At 35.5% G+C, this 18970-nt stretch overlaps 2 protein-coding genes and 1 pseudogene across 2 annotated transcripts; 2 read left to right on the plus strand and 1 right to left on the minus strand.

Annotated features, from left to right (window-relative positions):
• Positions 1 to 2781: 2781 nt before the first annotated feature.
• On the plus strand, positions 2782 to 4087 carry LOC131025176 (caffeoyl-CoA O-methyltransferase-like). Its single transcript, XM_057954813.1, has 3 exons — positions 2782 to 2890; positions 3070 to 3149; positions 3231 to 4087. The coding sequence occupies exons 1-3, from the start codon at positions 2798 to 2800 to the stop codon at positions 3424 to 3426; spliced, it is 369 nt and encodes a 122-aa protein (XP_057810796.1). The 5' UTR covers positions 2782 to 2797; the 3' UTR covers positions 3427 to 4087.
• Positions 4088 to 5683: 1596 nt separating this feature from the next.
• On the plus strand, positions 5684 to 7530 carry LOC131025175 (caffeoyl-CoA O-methyltransferase). Its single transcript, XM_057954812.1, has 5 exons — positions 5684 to 6096; positions 6276 to 6355; positions 6437 to 6581; positions 6664 to 6795; positions 7003 to 7530. The coding sequence occupies exons 1-5, from the start codon at positions 6004 to 6006 to the stop codon at positions 7294 to 7296; spliced, it is 744 nt and encodes a 247-aa protein (XP_057810795.1). The 5' UTR covers positions 5684 to 6003; the 3' UTR covers positions 7297 to 7530.
• A 3644-nt stretch (positions 7531 to 11174) lies between these two features.
• LOC131026137 (uncharacterized) lies at positions 11175 to 13195 on the minus strand (annotated as a pseudogene).
• Between the last annotated feature and the right edge of the window lie 5775 nt (positions 13196 to 18970).

Raw genomic sequence — 18970 nt, forward strand, 5'->3', positions numbered from 1 at the left:
TCCTTCGTTTCTCCTTCCCTCCTCTCGCACTTCTAATTCATCTCTTCTCGTCTGTCTCCTCGCTCTTCGGATAGTATGTATAGTTGCATCTCATGATTATCTCTAACGATACTATGCATACTTTCCTTTCCTTCACACTGCTTTCCATCATTCCTCTGTCTCCCCGCCTTCTCCGTCATTCTTTTTCTTTCTTCTCCACCCACTCCTGACGTCCTTCTCCTTCTGCATTCTCGGGACCTCTCTTCTTCTCAAGACGTTTTCACAACTTGAGAATTGGAGTTGTTGTCTCATTTGATTTTCAGCTTCCATGGTCATCTCTCTCTTTTTGATGTTGCCAAAAAGGGGGAAAGTTGGGAAAGTAAGAGTCAGTGAGTAATCTGTTTGAGAAGATTACTCATGTCCCTATTTCTTGACTGTAGATGGGATAGCTATGGATCACCAGAAGGATGACGTTTCAGAAGAGACCTCAATTCAACGGAAAACAAGTGAGAGTGGAACAAGCTTAGGAACATTGAAGACACGAAGACAGAAGATGAAGATCAAGAAGTTCAAGGCGCAGCCAAGCAGACTGCTGGAGTCCATGGTTTATCCATGATGTTTTTGTTTTACTTTTTACTCCAATGTAAGTCTTGCTCTGTACCTAGACTGATGGCTTATCAGTCCGTTTAATGAAATGAACTTCTTATTGATCTCACCCTGAAGACAATGACTCTTTGTCCAGGCTCTGATTTATGGTTTTTCTGTCTTCTTGTTGTTCTGTGTTTAGAACTGTTTTCGTTCTTGCTCTGAGTACAAGTTATTTAGGTTCTGTTGTTAAGGGGGAACAACTTTCACCCCTTGTCTAGAACTTGTACTGTGAGCTCAGTCTTTTTGCTGTCTAGAACTGCTGTGTGGTTTTGGCATCATCAAAAAGGGGGAAATTGTTGGGAACCTTGTGGAATATCCTAACCCTTGTTTTGATGATACCAAAATTCATAGGACTTAAATGTAATAGACTAGAATCGTTTTTGAACTCAAGTGTTAGAGTTCGTTTCTAGTTTAGTTGCGGTGTCAAAGACTGAAGACTGAAGACTGAAGAACGAAGACTGAAGACTGAAGACTGCAGTTACCAACTGAAGTATCAGTTGAAGAATCAGTTGAAGACTGATTATTTAATGCGCGCCATGGACTGATACTAAAGTCAAGTATCAGTTGAACATTCCTCCTAGGACTGATCTTCCAACGTTCAGAGGAAGCCACGTACGCTCAAGTACAGCCGCATTAAATGCAAAGATATCTCAATATCTTATCTCTGCAGAGGTCATTCCTATCTGGTGGTTACTTTTCAGAGATGTCACATCTCCTGTCCATCAAAGAGAGCCGTTTCCACACAGACAAGGAACCTCGAAGATTGAAGCCTCAGCCCAAATTCGAATTGCTCTCCAACGGAAGAAATCTTGAGGACGATTTACGCCAACAGATCTATTCAAGAGTTCTCCTACAAATAGCGCTCGAGGATCACTTCAACCTTCACCGATTCAACGACATAAGCTGAAGCTCTGCCGAAATAGCTACTCAGCCTAAAGCTTAAACCGCCCAAAGCTTGAATCGAAGAAGAGAATTCCAAAGCCAAAATCAGTCACTGTTGATTACATACATTCTCTTACACCCTAAGCATATATTCTGTGTACCCAGAAGCCAAAGGTCAAACTTGCTTCAAAGAACTCGTTCTTTGTAAGTATAGTTGGCACTCGTTTAAACCTCTCCCCCATAAGAGTGTTTGACTCGGAGTTTCAGAAGGTGTTCTGAACTCTGATAGGGAAGTCTGAGCACGAGGTGTGCTTAGCAAGGAAATCCTGCGCGAGCTGTGTAGGTGCTGAAATCCTGCGCGAGGTGTGTAGGTAGGGAAACCCTACGCGAGGTGTGTAGGTGCTGAAGAGAGAGTTTATCTTCAGTTCACGGTTTGCAGTGCACCAGGGAAGCACTTGCGGAGTGGATTGTTGGTCTGATCAACCAGCCGTGGATGTAGGAAAGAGTTTTTCCGAACCACGTAAAAGTCTCTGTGTTATTTACAGCTTTCAGTTTTACATTCATAACTGTGTTATTTCAATTGATAAAACTGAATGCTGACTAACTGAAAAGAGAAACCTTAATCCAACTATCTGCTCCACCGAGGCTATTCGAAACTAAGTTTAATTTCCGCTGCGTATGATATCAATCTGACTCACTATCCTCTGATAGTAAGGAAGAGAGATATCATCTTCATCTTTGCAAACACGACTGAAGCCCTTACGTGGATCAGTTAAGTTCCAGTGACTTAACTGATAACTCTTTACTGAAGAGCTTTCAGTATCAGTCGTCAACCCTGTTGGTCAACACTTATTTCGGTTAAACAGGTGTCTTGTTTGCTTGTAAAGTTTCGCTTCTATCTCTGACTGAGATCCCTCTGATTGAGGTTTGTAGATAGTCATAAAAATAGCCTATAGGTGTATTCCCCCCCCATACACCTATTCGAGACCCCCCGGACCTAACATTAGGCGTGGGTATTATGTTGATGTATATAAACCCTATGGTGAGCTCCTCCAAATTTGGTGACCCCACCCAACAACTTCTATTGGGTCCCACAAACCCACTCTTTACATTGCTCACCAACCGCAGCCCCGCCCGGCCCGACTCACCCACCACGCGACACGAATCACAAACTAACTATAAATCAACCTCCATTTCCCCATCTTCAAATTCAGCAGCGCCCCTTACCAATCCACAACAACGACAACAAGAGAGAGAGAGAGAGAGAGAGAGAGAGAGAGAGAGAGAGATGGCGCAAACTGCTGTGGCGACAGAAAACCAGGCCGGCAGGCATCAGGAGGTTGGGCACAAGAGCCTCTTGCAAAGTGATGACCTCTACCAGGTATGCATACATACATACATCATTAAATGCATATTCTTTCTAATTTCCCAACCATATGATCCAGCTTTACAATTTATTGATATTCAAAGCACAAAATTGTTCTTTCCATACTATGTCTCAACCTTAATTGTATTTTACTTTATGAAACACCACCTGATCTATTTCTCGGTTTTTTGCAGTACATTCTTGAAACCAGTGTCTATCCCAGAGAGCCAGAGCCCATGAAAGAACTCAGGGAAATAACCGCCAATCATCCATGGTAATATATGCTTGCTTCAACAAACTTATAATCAAAGGTCTCGACATATAACTAATTAAACTGTTGGGATTGAAATTATAGGAATATAATGACGACATCTGCGGATGAGGGCCAATTCTTAAACATGCTTCTGAAGCTCATCAATGCCAAGAACACCATGGAGATTGGAGTTTACACCGGCTACTCTCTCTTGGCTACGACCCTTACTCTTCCCGACGACGACAAGGTAATAATCATTCGATATAGAAACACCATTTTTATTTTAATAATTAAATAGCTTACCGAAAAAAAATTAAACATACTCTCTCCGTCCACAAAAATATGCCATAAGGAATGGTGGCACGAGTTTTAAGAAAACTTGTGTTATTTATTTAGAGAATAAAGAAAGGCGACCACAAATTAATAAAAATGAAAAAATTAATTAAGTTAGTAAGCGGAGAAAGGGGCCCACAAGTTAGTGAGTGGAGAAATTGACCTACAAATTAGTATTACAAAAAATTGATTAGGGCATCTTTTTGTTGACAGACCAAAACAACAAATTAAGACATTTTTTTGTGGACAGAGGGAGCAACAACTTTGGGCTCTTAAACAAATTCAAATTATATTAATATTAAAATTTTATATTTAAAAAATCCAAAACAAATTAAAAAAACCAGAAAAATATGAATAATATAAAAAGAAAAATATAACAACAAATATATTTATATAAATACATAAATAATTCATATACATAATCAAATAAATCTATCTAATATTTTAAATTATAATTTTAAGATATATGACTAATTTTTTATTTACAAATTCATATTAAATTAATATAAATTACCTTCTCCTTAATTTCATTAAAAATTACTATAATTTAAACATATTTAATTTTTAAAATAATTATAATTAAATAACCATGTAAACTTTTTTGAAAAGAAATGACAACTATTTATTTTTTTAACCAACGAACGAAAACAAAATGAAAATAAACTATGTTGTTCAACATTAGAGATAATTGAGACTGAACAAAAATTAATTTTCACAGTTTAAATGATCATAACTTATTTATTTTAAAATTTATTTTTTAATAATTTTTACATCAAATTATAGATCTTATTGTAATATTTAATTTAACAGTCATATTGAATATTCTTTTACGAATCAAACTTAGTGATTTTTTTTAAAATAATTAAAATATAAAAAAAGAAAAAGAAATTTTGGAGGAAAAGGGAGAGGAGAGAGGATTTTTGGATGTAAAAAACTCATCTTTTATACTCCATAATATCATTGTCAGGTCCATTTATAGTAGTAGGATTCACAAACTCCCAAACTCCAGTTACAACAATCCTCACTATTATCAACTATCTATCATCTATCACTTTCTTAAAATATGTGTCGGTCACAAAGTCGCAACGATATTGTGGTCGAAGTGGGTATTATATATAGATTAAAACTAAAATGAGAACGCCTTAAGTGAATTATAATAAAATTTGAGGGACAAACTACTAAAAATAAATATTCATTCCATCCGTGCAACATCTTTCTAAAGAGAGACAACACAAATTTGCATAAAAATTAGTTTTGTATTTAATAAATGGAGAATATGTATCACAAATTAGAAAAAATGATGACAGTGATTAATGAATCAATTAAAATAATAATATGTAGGCAGTAGACCCATTAATAATAATGTGTGTAAATATATAGAAATTGTAAGAATTGAGTTAATGTTATTTTTAAAAATAGCTAAGAAATATATGTTGAGGACAAACAAAAAATAAAATAAATGAAGATATTTTAGCGTCGGAAGGAGTAAAACTGTAAAAGTTTATTTGCACACCGCAATAAACTCAAGCTTTAAAAAAAATTTAAAGTCGAAACAGTGAACATTAAGATATTTTATTTGTACAAATGATAATATTATTAACAGGGCCAATCCAAGCTAAAATGGGCCAGCCCAAATACTAAGCTTATTTCTTCCTTTCCCAAAATTTCCGCTTTGTCTACTTTTCTCTGCGCCATCAGGGTTTTAGCGGCAGCCGAATAGAGTGAGATAGAGAGAGAGGCATGGCTACACCGACCGCAACCGAATCCGTTCAGTGCTTCGGCCGGAAGAAAACCTCACTCACTGCAAGCGCGGCCGATCGAGCTGGTGGAGCCGGAGATCCTCCGGTACAAGGCGTTCGAGCCGATCCTCCTCCTCGGCCGCCATCGCTTCGCCGGAGTGGACATGCGCATCCGTTGAAATGCTGGTAGTAATTATTGCCTTTTAATCGTTTTCTACTTTAGTAGTCGAATTTGAGCTGCTGATAGTAATTGGTTAATTTTCGTCGTTTTCTTTTTGTATCACAGTTTTGAAACACATTAACGAATAGTTCTTGCATTTTGGCTATAATTTGGAGAATTATTGCTTTGCAATTAATGCTTTTTCATGCTTATTGTTATTGTTACTTCAATTTTTTTACTGCCTTGGTTGGTTAGTTGTGTTGCGTGGTTGAAATGTCAGTTAACTTTTCACTCTTTGCGATCCCTTTTCTTACTTAGCTTCTCAAATTCCTTCTCTTAGGTGGTGTTTGATGACATTATCTTCGCTTTCTTTCGTCAGAATTCTTTGAATGAGTCGTCGGTCGGTATTATGTTGCCCTATGGTGAGCTCCTCCAAATTTGGTGACCCCACCCAACAACTTCTATTGGGTCCCACAAACCCACTCTTTACATTGCTCACCAACCGCAGCCCGGCCCGGCCCGACTCACCCACCACGCGACACGAATCACGAACTAACTATAAATCAACCTCCATTTCCCCATCTTCAAATTCAGCAGCGCCCCTTACCAATCCACAACAACAACAAGAGAGAGAGAGAGAGAGATGGCGCAAACTGCTGTGGCGACAGAAAACCAGGCCGGCAGGCATCAGGAGGTTGGGCACAAGAGCCTCTTGCAAAGTGATGACCTCTACCAGGTATGCATACATACATACATCATTAAATGCATATTCTTTCTAATTTCCCAACCATATGATCCAGCTTTACAATTTATTGATATTCAAAGCACAAAATTGTTCTTTCCATACTATGTCTCAACCTTAATTGTATTTTACTTTATGAAACACCACCTGATCTATTTCTCGGTTTTTTGCAGTACATTCTTGAAACCAGTGTCTATCCCAGAGAGCCAGAGCCCATGAAAGAACTCAGGGAAATAACCGCCAATCATCCATGGTAATATATGCTTGCTTCAACAAACTTATAATCAAAGGTCTCGACATATAACTAATTAAACTGTTGGGATTGAAATTATAGGAATATAATGACGACATCTGCGGATGAGGGCCAATTCTTAAACATGCTTCTGAAGCTCATCAATGCCAAGAACACCATGGAGATTGGAGTTTACACCGGCTACTCTCTCTTGGCTACGGCCCTTGCTCTTCCCGACGACGGCAAGGTAATAATCATTCCATATAGCAACACCATTTTTATTTTAATAATTAAATAGCTTACCAAAAAAAATTAAATTTTGGGTGCAGATATTGGCGATGGACATCAACAAGGAGAATTACGAGTTGGGTCTGCCAGTAATTGAGAAAGCTGGAGTCGCCCACAAAATTGAGTTCAAAGAAGGCCCTGCTTTGCCTGTTCTTGATCAAATGGTTGCAGAGGTAACAAACTCTTACTCATCAATTTTTTAATTTAATAGCCTTACGCATTTCCAAACTACAAATATTAGAATGTGGACTCTTACAATAACGACGATATGTGTGACAAACTTAACCAAAACCAACTTACAATTAAACTAATAAAGAATAATTTTTGTAAAAGAAAAGGCAGATAAAGTTGATGACCTAATTCCGAAAGTTGCATTACAGGGGAAGCACCATGGTTCATTTGACTTCATATTTGTGGATGCTGACAAGGACAACTACCTGAATTACCACAAGAGGCTGATTGACTTAGTCAAGGTCGGGGGTGTGATCGGCTACGACAACACGCTGTGGAACGGGTCCGTGGTGGCCCCACCGGATGCGCCGCTAAGGAAGTACGTTAGGTACTACAGGGACTTCGTGCTGGAGCTCAACAAGGCTCTCGCTGCTGATCCAAGGATCGAGATTTGCCAGCTGCCTGTGGGCGATGGGATTACCCTGTGCCGCCGTATCAGCTGATCACCACCTTCGCCAAATATATGCGCTTCATGCTGAAGAGATAAAAATTGCTGCCTGCATTCGTTGCTCTTTTTTTCTTTTTTATTTCCCTTTTAACAAAAGTGAAAAGTTGGATTTGTGGCTCAATTCCAATTCAATGTGGATGAGTTGTGAACAAATCTAATACTATTATATGCCCCTCCAAATATGTAATATTGATTTTTTTTAATGCATGATGATGCTTATGTGTATTAATTATTTCGTTGTTGCGTGTTAAATACACTTGTAAAATGATAATCATATCAAAACATCTGTTCCCTTTTATTCAGAATCGCATTATGCCCGATTCACATCAATTTGAATCATCCAAGTTCCTAATAAATCAATTTTTGCATCTTCGATTGGTCCAGTTGAAGGAGTGTGCAAACTTATAACAAAGTAGTAATAAAATTGAGTCTAATCAATTTCGAATTAATCAAAAGCAAAAGAATAGACAATACTAAGATTTCTCGTATACAGTAGAACACATCGAATTATTTTTTATATCATATATTGAGTAATAAAATTATCAAAATCATAAATATTTTGAACAAACAAGACGCAAGTAGATAAATGAAACAAACATCATGGTTATGACTTAATTATGAGAGATAGAGACGGCGGGGTATAACATTATGAATTATGAATTACGTGAGAAGAAACGAATGATACAAACATTAGGTGCACACGGATGCTCACATAAGTCACCTCAATAAAGGATAATCTACAAACTTATTTTTAATTTACTCAAAATAGCAAACTAAAGAGAGCTTCATTCTATCTCAAAGTTAGCCCAATTAATAGTGCTTAAATGTGTCCTTCAAAAAAAAATAGTGCTTAATAAATGTGTGAATTATGAATACATAAATAAACAAAAGATCAAATACTCAAAAATATCTTAGACTACCACACATTTTTCAAAGTTAATACTAATTATTAGGGCTGGCAAATCGTGCGGGTCGGATCGCTATCGGGTCGACCTGATATCAACCCGACCTGATATGGCCAAACCCGAACCCGACCTGATAAGGGAATGCTAGAACCCAACCTGATACACCTAAATTCGAACCCAACCCGAACCCGACACGAACCCGATAACAACCCGATTTGAATCGGGTTGACACGACCCGATAGCGACACGATCTGATTACGACCTGATAACAACCCGATTTGAATCGGGTTGACACAACACGATAGCGACACGATCTGATTACGACCTGATAACAACACAAATTTGATTTGATTCATTCACATGAATAATAATATAAAAAAAAATACAAAATTCATCACATATGCTCAACAATCAACATATCCAATAAATCAACAATTCAACATATGCCAAACTAAAAATCCAATCAATATAAAACATTAAACCAATAAGCTTAACAAAATATAATAAGCTCAAATGAAAATAACAATGCATCAACCAAGAGTCGTCAATTCTTAACATAACTACAACATAATCCAAGTGAGCTTAACAAATCAAAACATAACTAGACTAAGTGACAGCCTTCATGCAACAACAATAGTGGAGACCGAAGAAGATTCGGTTTGAGGTTCATCATCGCCATGTAGAAAGTCTTCGGCTAACTTAGATGCTGGTACTTCACTTTTGAAGGCTTTGAACGAAAAAAAAATATGAATTAATATTAAATATATATCAATAATATAAAATGTTAACATTAATAACACAAAAAACTCATACCTTTTTCTCCAAACAACCAATCTCTAGTGCAAATAATTGATTGAAATTTGAAATGAATGAAACCCTAAGGCCTAAACTAAGAAATCGAAAATTTAAAAATTAAAATAAATATTTAATAAAAATAATAATATCACTATCGGGTTACCTGAATCCGACCCGAACCCAACCCAACCCGACCCGAAATTATCAGGTCCTTATCAGGTCGACCCGATAAGGACCCGAACCTTATCGTGCGTGTTACTAACCCATTATTTTCGTGCGGTTTCGTGTCGTGTTTTCGTGTCGTGTCGAAAATTGCCAGCCCTACTAATTATTGACTTTGACTAATTATTACCCAAGTTACATGAAGTTATGTAAATTTATCGGTAGATAATTTTTATACCTGAAAGTTGAGTAGCTATGAATGTTGTAAATTGAATTGATATAGAAATACATATATAAAAACAATTCTTAAGGCTATTTTTCAATTATTCTAAAAATTAAGCCTTGAACCACATCGTTTTTCGGCATATTTACAGAATTTCATCTTTATACATATATTTTCATGTCAATCCAATCACAGTCGTGATCATCATACTTAGTTTCCAGGTACTAAATTTATTTAGAGATTGTAACTTCAAAAAAAAATTATTTAGGGATTAGATTTGCATAATTTCATGTAAATTGGGTATTAATTGGTCAAAACAAATAATTTGATATAGACATAGGAAAATGAGATAATTTAGGATAAATTTAATTCTTTTATACATTCAAATATTTAGTCAACTGGTAAAAATGAGTCACAATATATTTATTTTTAAAAAAATGTTAAACTATGTAAAAATATTAAATATTAAAATATTAAAATATTAGTATTATTTATGAGTTAAATTAATTGGTATTTGTTAATTTAATATTTGTATTTGATTTAAAATAGTGCACAATAACAATATTATAAACTTAATGAGTAAAATATTAAATTTATTGAGTATTCTATAGTAATAATAATACTAATTAAATACGTATAACAATAATTAAATTAATAGATTGTAAAGCAAATAATTTAAGTCAATCTCATTTTGACTAAATAACACTAAATCATCAATATAACAAAATTAATAGTCATCATTTAACATACTCTCTCCGTCCACAAAAATATGCCATAAGGAATGGTGGCACGAGTTTTAAGAAAACTTGTGTTATTTATTTAGAGAATAAAGAAAGGCGACCACAAATTAATAGAAATGAAAAAATTAATTAAGTTAGTAAGCGAAGAAAGGGGCCCACAAGTTAGTGAGTGGAGAAATTGACCTACAAAAAATTGATTAGGACATCTTTTTGTTGACAGACCAAAACAACAAATTAAGACATCTTTTTGTGGACAGAGGGAGCAACAACTTTGGGCTCTTAAACAAATTCAAATTATATTAATATTAAAATTTTATATTTAAAAAACCCAAAACAAATTAAAAAAAACCAGAAAAATATGAATAATATAAAAAGAAAAATATAACAACAAATATATTTATATAAATACATAAATAATTCATATACATAATCAAATAAATCTATCTAATATTTTAAGATATATGACTAATTTTTTATTTACAAATTCATATTAAATTAATATAAATTACCTTCTCCTTAATTTCATTAAAAATTACTATAATTTAAAAATATTTAATTTTGAAATAAATGCAAAGTTTGTACAAATAAAATATCTTAATGTTCACTCGTGAGACATTTTTTGTAGGATGGGATGATGAATATATATATTTGTATGTGACGAAATCCCCAAAAAATAAATAATTGGGCGGAAAAAGACGTATGAAATGTATGCGGTAAATTTGAAATAAATGCAAAGTTGGTGATGAAGAGCTTTTTGCAGACCATCACAAGTGGACTTTCTAGATACTTGGACATGAGAGAAGCAAAAGGTAATTTCCTCCATCCTATTAATTTCCTCCATTTCTGTCTTGGGCCCTAAGGTCTTTTTTCTTTTTCTCTGACGCTACCTACCTATATATATATTAATCATTTGGTGGTGTTATGTAGTTAGCGAGCATGCTTAAGTAGCGTCTGCTGTGTAATACAACCTTCACTGTTTCCAACCCGGTCACCTCCATTAGGCCCACTTCCAGCAGCCTGCCTCATGTAATGCTTTGCTATTGCTACCTCCTCTCTTTTCTTTTTTAATTAGTGGTGCATGCATGCAGGCGATCACGATGCATATGGTGAGTTATGCAACAGTTCTAGCCAACTGCTTCCAAGATGAAATCTTGATCATCACCACATTTTTTTATTTAACTTTCGAAATCTTTGATTCCTTCAGTGTTTCCATCTCATTCTGCAGGCTTGCAATGCCTTGTTGCGACTGCGCTAGTTTGTGCAGCAGCGCCTCGTTGCCCTGCCTCCCCGACATCGAGAGAGCTTTGCCCGATGATTTGATGAAACTCAGCTCATCCTTCAACCCTTTGATCTCCACTTTGTATGCTGAATGCATCTTCTCCATTTCAAGCATGAGATTCTGCACGGATTCGAGCTCCAGCGCCGTTCCACCGAGGTGCTTCCTGAATTCGTCGACACAACTGTTGATGATCCATCCAAAAGTATAAGCCAAATCCCCTGTGAATTTCTCAAAACTGATCTTCCCTGTCAATGAATTCTTGCAAGACTGCACTTAGATCACTCTTTTTCCATCTGAAAGCATGAATCTCATAGTCAACTCCTTTTGAATTTCAAGATTTCATGTTACCAATAAGCTCTATCAATCTGGTTATAGATCTATTCATGTCGGGCTGCAGAAACTCAGTGCTCGATTCTTGGATCAACGCTATTGGGCTTGGAGACGAAGGTGGCGAAGATCTCCATGTGATGTATCCACTGATGGGAAGTGTCTGATGCTGTGCAAAGACATCCAGACGTCTTCAAGAAGCATTGTGCTGCTCCAAGATCATGTTAGTCACATTCTGCAGCCAATCACCGTCAGGTTTCTTGCTTAATGGATCTTTGGCCTTGAGTTCATGTCCCGTTTCACTATAGTTGTCGTGCACCACCAGAGCACGGTCGTTTGAGTCCACATCAGAAGCATCAAACGACGCTCCAAGTTGGGGATCGACAGCAACTATAGCAAGCTTCTCCATCTCAACAAAATCATCCATTAGGCTCATCTTGCTACGCGATGATTGATCTTTGAGCAGACAAAACTGACAAAAATCGCCAGTCTTGAGACCGTTGGCTGTGTAGAATTGGATCCATCCATTGGTCATCCGCGACCGAATTTCGGCATAGGAGTTCAACTGAAGTGTGACCTCCCAGCTCCGGCCTTCTGGATCATTTAAAACGGCTTTCGCCGGTTTCCTTGTGCCCAAATTGTGCCTCTTCAAATGTGCCAACAGAATATCCTGAAATAAAAGACATACAAACGAGAATGCAGTTGGAAACAACCTTTTGCCTAAACGTGATATATATTATTCGAATACGCAAATAAGTCTTATTTGTATAAGATAACACAAATTCAATGTAATTACCACTTGAGGCTTCCGAGAGTAGGAATCTAGCATCTTCTTCACGAATCCATAATGTTCGTGTATCGCTAAGTCTTCGATATCGGCCTCCGCTTCCTCAACCACCTCCTCGTCACCCTCCTCTTCATCCTCATCCTTCTCAAATTCTCTCTTGCACCCGTTGACGCGATATGCGGTCAACTCGAATTGCAGAGCGCCTATGTGTTTAAAGCATAATACCTGTCCTGCCTGAATTTTGTGCTGCTCGCAAAATTGCGGCCATCCATGTTTCAACATTGGGAGGCCATTCTCCTCGTTCTTGGCCAAACCTATTTCCCACTCACCAAGCACCGTCGCCAGTACAAACCCTTTCGGTGTTTTTTTAAATGTGCGAAGCGCTTCGCACACCATGGGCGCAAGGATCTACAGAATATGTAAACAAGTATTCAATTTCGAATCTATTGCAGGGGAACATGAACCACTACACTCACCACTTGTTCCTCGAAAGTACCAGGCGTCATGATTAAGATAAAACTAGGTGGAATTGGGATTTGCTGTGGTGGTGCCATTGTGTTGGCTGCAAGACATGTGTAAATTAGTACAAATTGTGTTCACTAACCAGACATGCCATGTAACACAGATCAATAAATAAATATGCACAATTATTGATAAAATACACCTATTTTCACTGCTTCATCGAGTGATGTTTTCATTTGTAGGAAGTGAAACAATTTTGTCCCAAAATCATGAATAATAACATACAGTTAAGTTCGTGAACCACTACTAAAAAAACAAATAGGGATAACAGTTCATACACAACGGTTTTGGTCAAAAACCGTTATGTATGAGCGCACTTTTAATAATGTATGGGCGAGGCGACGGCCAGAGCAACTCTAGGGCACCAAATCTGTAGACAAATAGGAGATTGGAGAGATATTGTAATGGAATGGGGGCTTTTACTATTCAAATTTAATATGCATATCAAATTAAATTAAATATTGAAAAGAGCTTTTATTTTATTTTATGTAAATATTTTATTTAAAATATAAAGTTATATTAGTTTAAAGTTTAAGATTTAAAAAAAAATTCTCTTTCCTCTCTCATCTTTTTAAAAATAAATCCATTTTAAAATTCTTTTTTCTTTTTATTTAAAACTTGTTTTCCTTTTTATAATATTGCATTTTCTTATTGTGATTCTTCTTTATATTTTTGTTTTTTTCAATATTCAGCTCAATTTTTATGTTCCATTAAAATTTATTTTTATTATATTTTTATAAATATAATACTAATTAGGATTCAATGCATTCATATTAGAATTAATGTATGTTAAGTGGTACTCCCTCCAATTTTTTATAATTCTCCCCTGCCATCCAAAAACGTATACCAAGGAAACTATTTAATTTAAACTTGTAACCCTATTAATTACTTAATTTTTGCATGAAAAGCTGTCCCTATGTTATTTTATAAATTCAATGCATTCTATCATTAAATTTTTAGTCAAAATGAATTTTACTTGATACAAGCATACTTGTTTTAGTCAAAATTACGAGAACTCTTAAAAATGATTGACAAATATTGAATAGGGTTAAAATGGGAACAATATGACGAAAATGTTCTAAATTTTTTAAATAGGACACTTATTGAGAAACAAACAAATGAGCTAAATGGGACACATATAAAAAAAAAATGGAGCTAGGGAGTATAATTTTTGTTTTTAATACTTGAAAAATGGTTGAGTAGTATTGCATACACGCTAAATTTAATATTTACGGAATCCGGTGTTGTTATTATATATTATATAGGTTTGATGTTCGAATAAATTTTGAGCAAGGAAGCGGTTATAAAACATTTATTAAAGACATACGTGCATCGCACGGGATAGCAGATTTTGATAGTTTTACATATGACAGCGGGGAAAAGTCCATAAAGCTAACACATTAAAGGGTCATTAGATGTTTAATAGACAAACGCAGCGACATCTCAACAATCTAGCTCGTTATTTGATGTAAGCTTCAATCAGCCTCGTCGCTCGAGGTCCCCTCAATTACCGAGTCATCGACAAGCTACAAAAAGAACCGAGGATTGTTGCTATTTGCTAATAATGACTTACAATATCAAATACACAGTCGAGTAAGGAATAATTTTGTTCTAAAATAAAATCACAAAAAACCTGAGAGTTGTATAAATATCGTATGGTAGGCGGTGTGAATGTGCTTCTGCATCCGGGACACTGAAAGTATTTGTTATACCATATACAAAGCTAATCGGTGACATGGAAAAATGTATACACAAAGTAATAAATATATATGGACGCACCCGCACATTCCACCTTCTACCTATCTGCTTGGCCATGCATCGATAGCCGAATAGATACCCACATGGCAAGCAACTTGCGAGGTAGAAGAACGTAACATGAGTTTGAGTAGACTATACAGATCCCGTCAGTATTGTAATTCATTACAAATACGGAAAAAATATATATACCATAGGTGATGTCCATCATTCGAACTGGTATTCGCTGGATGCAAGCAAACTACGAATGTTAAACCAAAACTATCGTCACCACCTTGTTCGGCGATTTCATCGTGTTCGCTCAAGAAGTCAATTTCCTCACGCTACTGAACAAAGAATTCAGTTCGAGTTTCTTGGGACACCGTAGGTGACAGACTGAGATCAGTAATTGACTTGCCACTTTGTACACATACTCGGTATGTGTTATAATGTTGGCAACGTTCGAGGATTTCAGTAGGTACTAAACCAATCCGCTCCCTTTCAACCTCTGGTGGACACTTAAAATAAGGAAGCTTCAAGTAAACCAAAATTTCGAAACATCATAAGTGAGTTCCCTGACCGAAAATATTGATCATTCGAATGAAACGTAAATTTTAGTACCTCATCCGATTCAATGTATCGCAATCCATCCAAAGTAGTAGGCATCGAGCAAGTCGCGCACTAGTATTAAAAGAAAATAGGAATATATTATTGTTTTACAATTGTTGTAATGGTAGACACCCATATCCCTCATATATATACTTAATTTAAGGTCAATTGTGTAATTTAATATATTATACATATAATATATCTATAAATATATTATGGTTTATCCTTTATATTTTAATAGTTATTTAAGTAGTAGTTTCCATTAGGACTCTTCATCATATAAGTTACTATTTAATTTACAAATTTTGATTTGCCTGTTAAAAAAAATAAAGACTAACTAATTCACCTCTTACAAATTGAATATATTTGAATTCTTATTAAATTTCCAAGCTTCGGAAGAATAAGATTTCATTGGCGACTAAAGAGTTAGGAGAGCTTTTATTTTTCATTATTAATCAAAACTAATGTGTACCGACCCTTCTATATTTATAAGGGAAAGAGTCATACATATATTGACAACTTTCTTTTTAAGGGCGTGTTTGATAGGGGATATAAGCCCTATATTGCTGGTTTATCTCTCCTTATCTGCTGTTTGATGGGGTAGTTTAATTATAAGCCAAGCCCGCACTTAATTCAAGGCCCGCAGCAATTCCACTGTTCCAGCTACATAATTGATCCAGCGCCCACCACGAGATCTTTAATCTCTATTTGTACAGTGTATGAGATAACAATTCAAGTTCTTTCGACTTTGTCCCTGAAATTCATTTCATTTATTTCAAATTTTCTAATCCGGCCTGTAATTTGTGGGCAGAAGTTGCAAGCAAGCGAGTATTCAGTCTGCCAAATCGACAGCGAATCGATCCACCAATTTTTGGTTTGTGGAGAATTGATCGCAATTGTAGGATTTTGATTTGATGTGTAGTTGGTTTAAATTAGAGAATTGATTTATAAAAATCGAGAATTGAGGGGAAGAAATTTGGTTTCGTGAAATGGTTTATGGGGATCTGGTTGAGAGAATTGGTTTTTGTGAGTTTGGGATCAACAATTGTAGCCATGGTTGTGGTTGGGGAGGATGGGAAGGGGGACGGACGGACGTCTGAGCCTGTGAAGAAGGACGAAGGCTCCAATGGCGGTGGTTTTCTTGTTTTGGGGGGAAGGACATGTGAGCTGTGAAGGAGGAGGAAGGCATGGCTTGTTGGGGGGGGGGAATCGATAATGTGGTGGGGAAGGGTAATTTGTTAAATTTAATTTTTTAAATAATTTTTTAATTTAATCTTAAGTTATATATTGTCTATCAAACAAAAAAATTAGTTATCTAAAGAATTTTATCTTAATTATCAAACACAAATATACGATATTTATCACTCATTATCTACGCTATTTATCTTTATTTAAATTATCTTGCCATATCTTAATAAAACTATCAAACGGGGCCTAATAGTATAACAATAGATTTTTTTACTAGGGGCGGATGAAATTCTATATCCCACAGTTTAGTGTGCCCCACTTTCTTGATTAGCATCAGCATGCCGTTTATTAATTTAAAGAAAAGGAAAATAAACGTACATAACACGAATTAGTAAAATGACGTTAACAATTACTAATACTAATATAAAAAGAGCCTTGGGTCACAACATGTGAATTGCCTATTCTACCCTTATTACATGTTTTATTTCAGGGTTATTTTATATATTATATATTTGTAAGAATATATTCATTCATTAAATATTACACTAAATCTATGTGATATATATCTATACCTATTGATAAGGCTTAAAAATAAATATATTTATCCAATAAATTAATTATGTATTTAGTAGAAGTAATGAACTATTGGCTTTTCTTAAAAAATATTGTAAGAGATAATAAAACTAAATAGACCAAATTGTTAAGTGAAAAATTAAATATAATAAATATTACTCCATACTTATATTTTTATTTTATCAACTAAAATAACATTAATTATGCGTACAACGTATGCTCTTTCTGCTAGTACCGACAAATTTACTAACCGTGTCATACTTGCGGACCCATTGTTCGATGCATCGCCGACCAAACAAAAGGCCACAAGGTAGACAACTATAATGAAAATATAAAATGGTTAATTTAGACATTGTAGAAAAAATAAAATGGTAACATCAACGAAAATATGTACTTGCCACAACTGATGCCGGCCGTTACGATGCGAACGCCCAGTACAAATAGGGCACACCAAATTCTTAGTTGCTTCGAAATCGTCTGCTTCAAATGGAAGCCCTAGTCTGGCTTCAATTTGCTCCAACTCCGACCATCGGTTTTTGACCCACTCCTTGTAATCGAGTAACGCCGAGTGGCGAGTGGAGCGGCTAAGGACTGAATCGGTTCCGAGATCTAGTATAGAATGCAAGATTCTGACGCACTCTCTTATCTGCCTCTGGTATAAGCACGCAGACTCTTCCTCCTCTATTCTATTTCTATGGGGTATTTAAAGAAGTTCCTGAATGTTTATGTTCTGTACCAAGTTCCCATATTTATATAACGTACAAAACGACCAGCATTTCATGCGTGTCCATTCTATTAATGAATCATTTTGAGATTCACGTTAATTGCAGGTGATGCTGAAGGCCAAAAGCTAGAAGACAAGGGAACGACATCCAAGTCTTTCGTTGACCATTGCCCCTAGGGGCCTCTGTGAATTTTCAGTGGGTAAGTTCGGTGTCGTTCTATTATGGGCATGATTGATAGGATAAGTCAAGGATTTGTCTGAGTAGGGACGTTCCGTCCTGCATGAAATGTCTTTTCTTTCGCTGATGTCTTTGGACTTTATTGGGTTATGTTTCTTACTTTTGCTTGGACTGTATTGTGAATCGGTTCTGAATCCTCCATGAAAACATTAGTGACTTGATACACTAATGCATTCATTTTACTCACTAACATGAGCGGGCTACTTGATTAAAGGTCGATCGAGTATGGAGGGGTATACTTTCTCCATAGGTGTTATTATTATTATTATTAATATTATTATTTTGATGTTATAATATAAACCCTAACGAAAATTTTTAGTTTTCTTTAACCTAATATATACATTTCTTCGTACAAATGTATACTAATGTTCTTCAAGTATTTCCTGTCATTTTTAATTTGCATGTAATTACCTAAACACTGAATACTAAACCCTAAACATTGAATAGTAAACCTTTTGTAATGCCCCGCTCTTTTATATATATATTAGATTAAACATGTGCATTAGTTATAAAATTCTTTTAATTATTTATTGTGACTATTTTATTCAGATAATATTATTTCAGCAAAAGTCTGTATAAGAGATACAGAGCTGCGATTTAATATTCAGCCATGAATCAAACCAATAATTAAATTTATTGGTTTAGTTACATGTTTGAGACTTTATTTTACCTATTGATGGATTCAATCAATATTATTAGAAATTCCAGGCTTATAACCGATTTTAAAAAAAAAAATCGTGTTACTTAGATCAAGTTGATAGAATTACAACTTGAGCACATGCGAATAATAATTTTATTTACTTCACACTATATGAGTAAATATTAAGTCGTGAATTAATTCCAACTTTCAAGTATTAAATCCC

The sequence above is a fragment of the Salvia miltiorrhiza genome, chromosome 5, assembly GCF_028751815.1.
Source record: "Salvia miltiorrhiza cultivar Shanhuang (shh) chromosome 5, IMPLAD_Smil_shh, whole genome shotgun sequence".
Taxonomy (NCBI): domain Eukaryota; kingdom Viridiplantae; phylum Streptophyta; class Magnoliopsida; order Lamiales; family Lamiaceae; genus Salvia; species Salvia miltiorrhiza.

Excerpts from the sequence above, each read along its gene's own strand:
- LOC131025176 (XM_057954813.1), top strand. The coding sequence starts at position 2,798 with ATGGCGCAAACTGCTGTGGCGACAGAAAACCAGGCCGGCAGGCATCAG. Across the intron at positions 2,891-3,069 it reads AAAGTGATGACCTCTACCAG|TACATTCTTGAAACCAGTGT; the intron begins GTATGCATACAT and ends GGTTTTTTGCAG. Across the intron at positions 3,150-3,230 it reads ATAACCGCCAATCATCCATG|GAATATAATGACGACATCTG; the intron begins GTAATATATGCT and ends TTGAAATTATAG.
- LOC131025175 (XM_057954812.1), top strand. The coding sequence starts at position 6,004 with ATGGCGCAAACTGCTGTGGCGACAGAAAACCAGGCCGGCAGGCATCAG. Across the intron at positions 6,097-6,275 it reads AAAGTGATGACCTCTACCAG|TACATTCTTGAAACCAGTGT; the intron begins GTATGCATACAT and ends GGTTTTTTGCAG. Across the intron at positions 6,356-6,436 it reads ATAACCGCCAATCATCCATG|GAATATAATGACGACATCTG; the intron begins GTAATATATGCT and ends TTGAAATTATAG.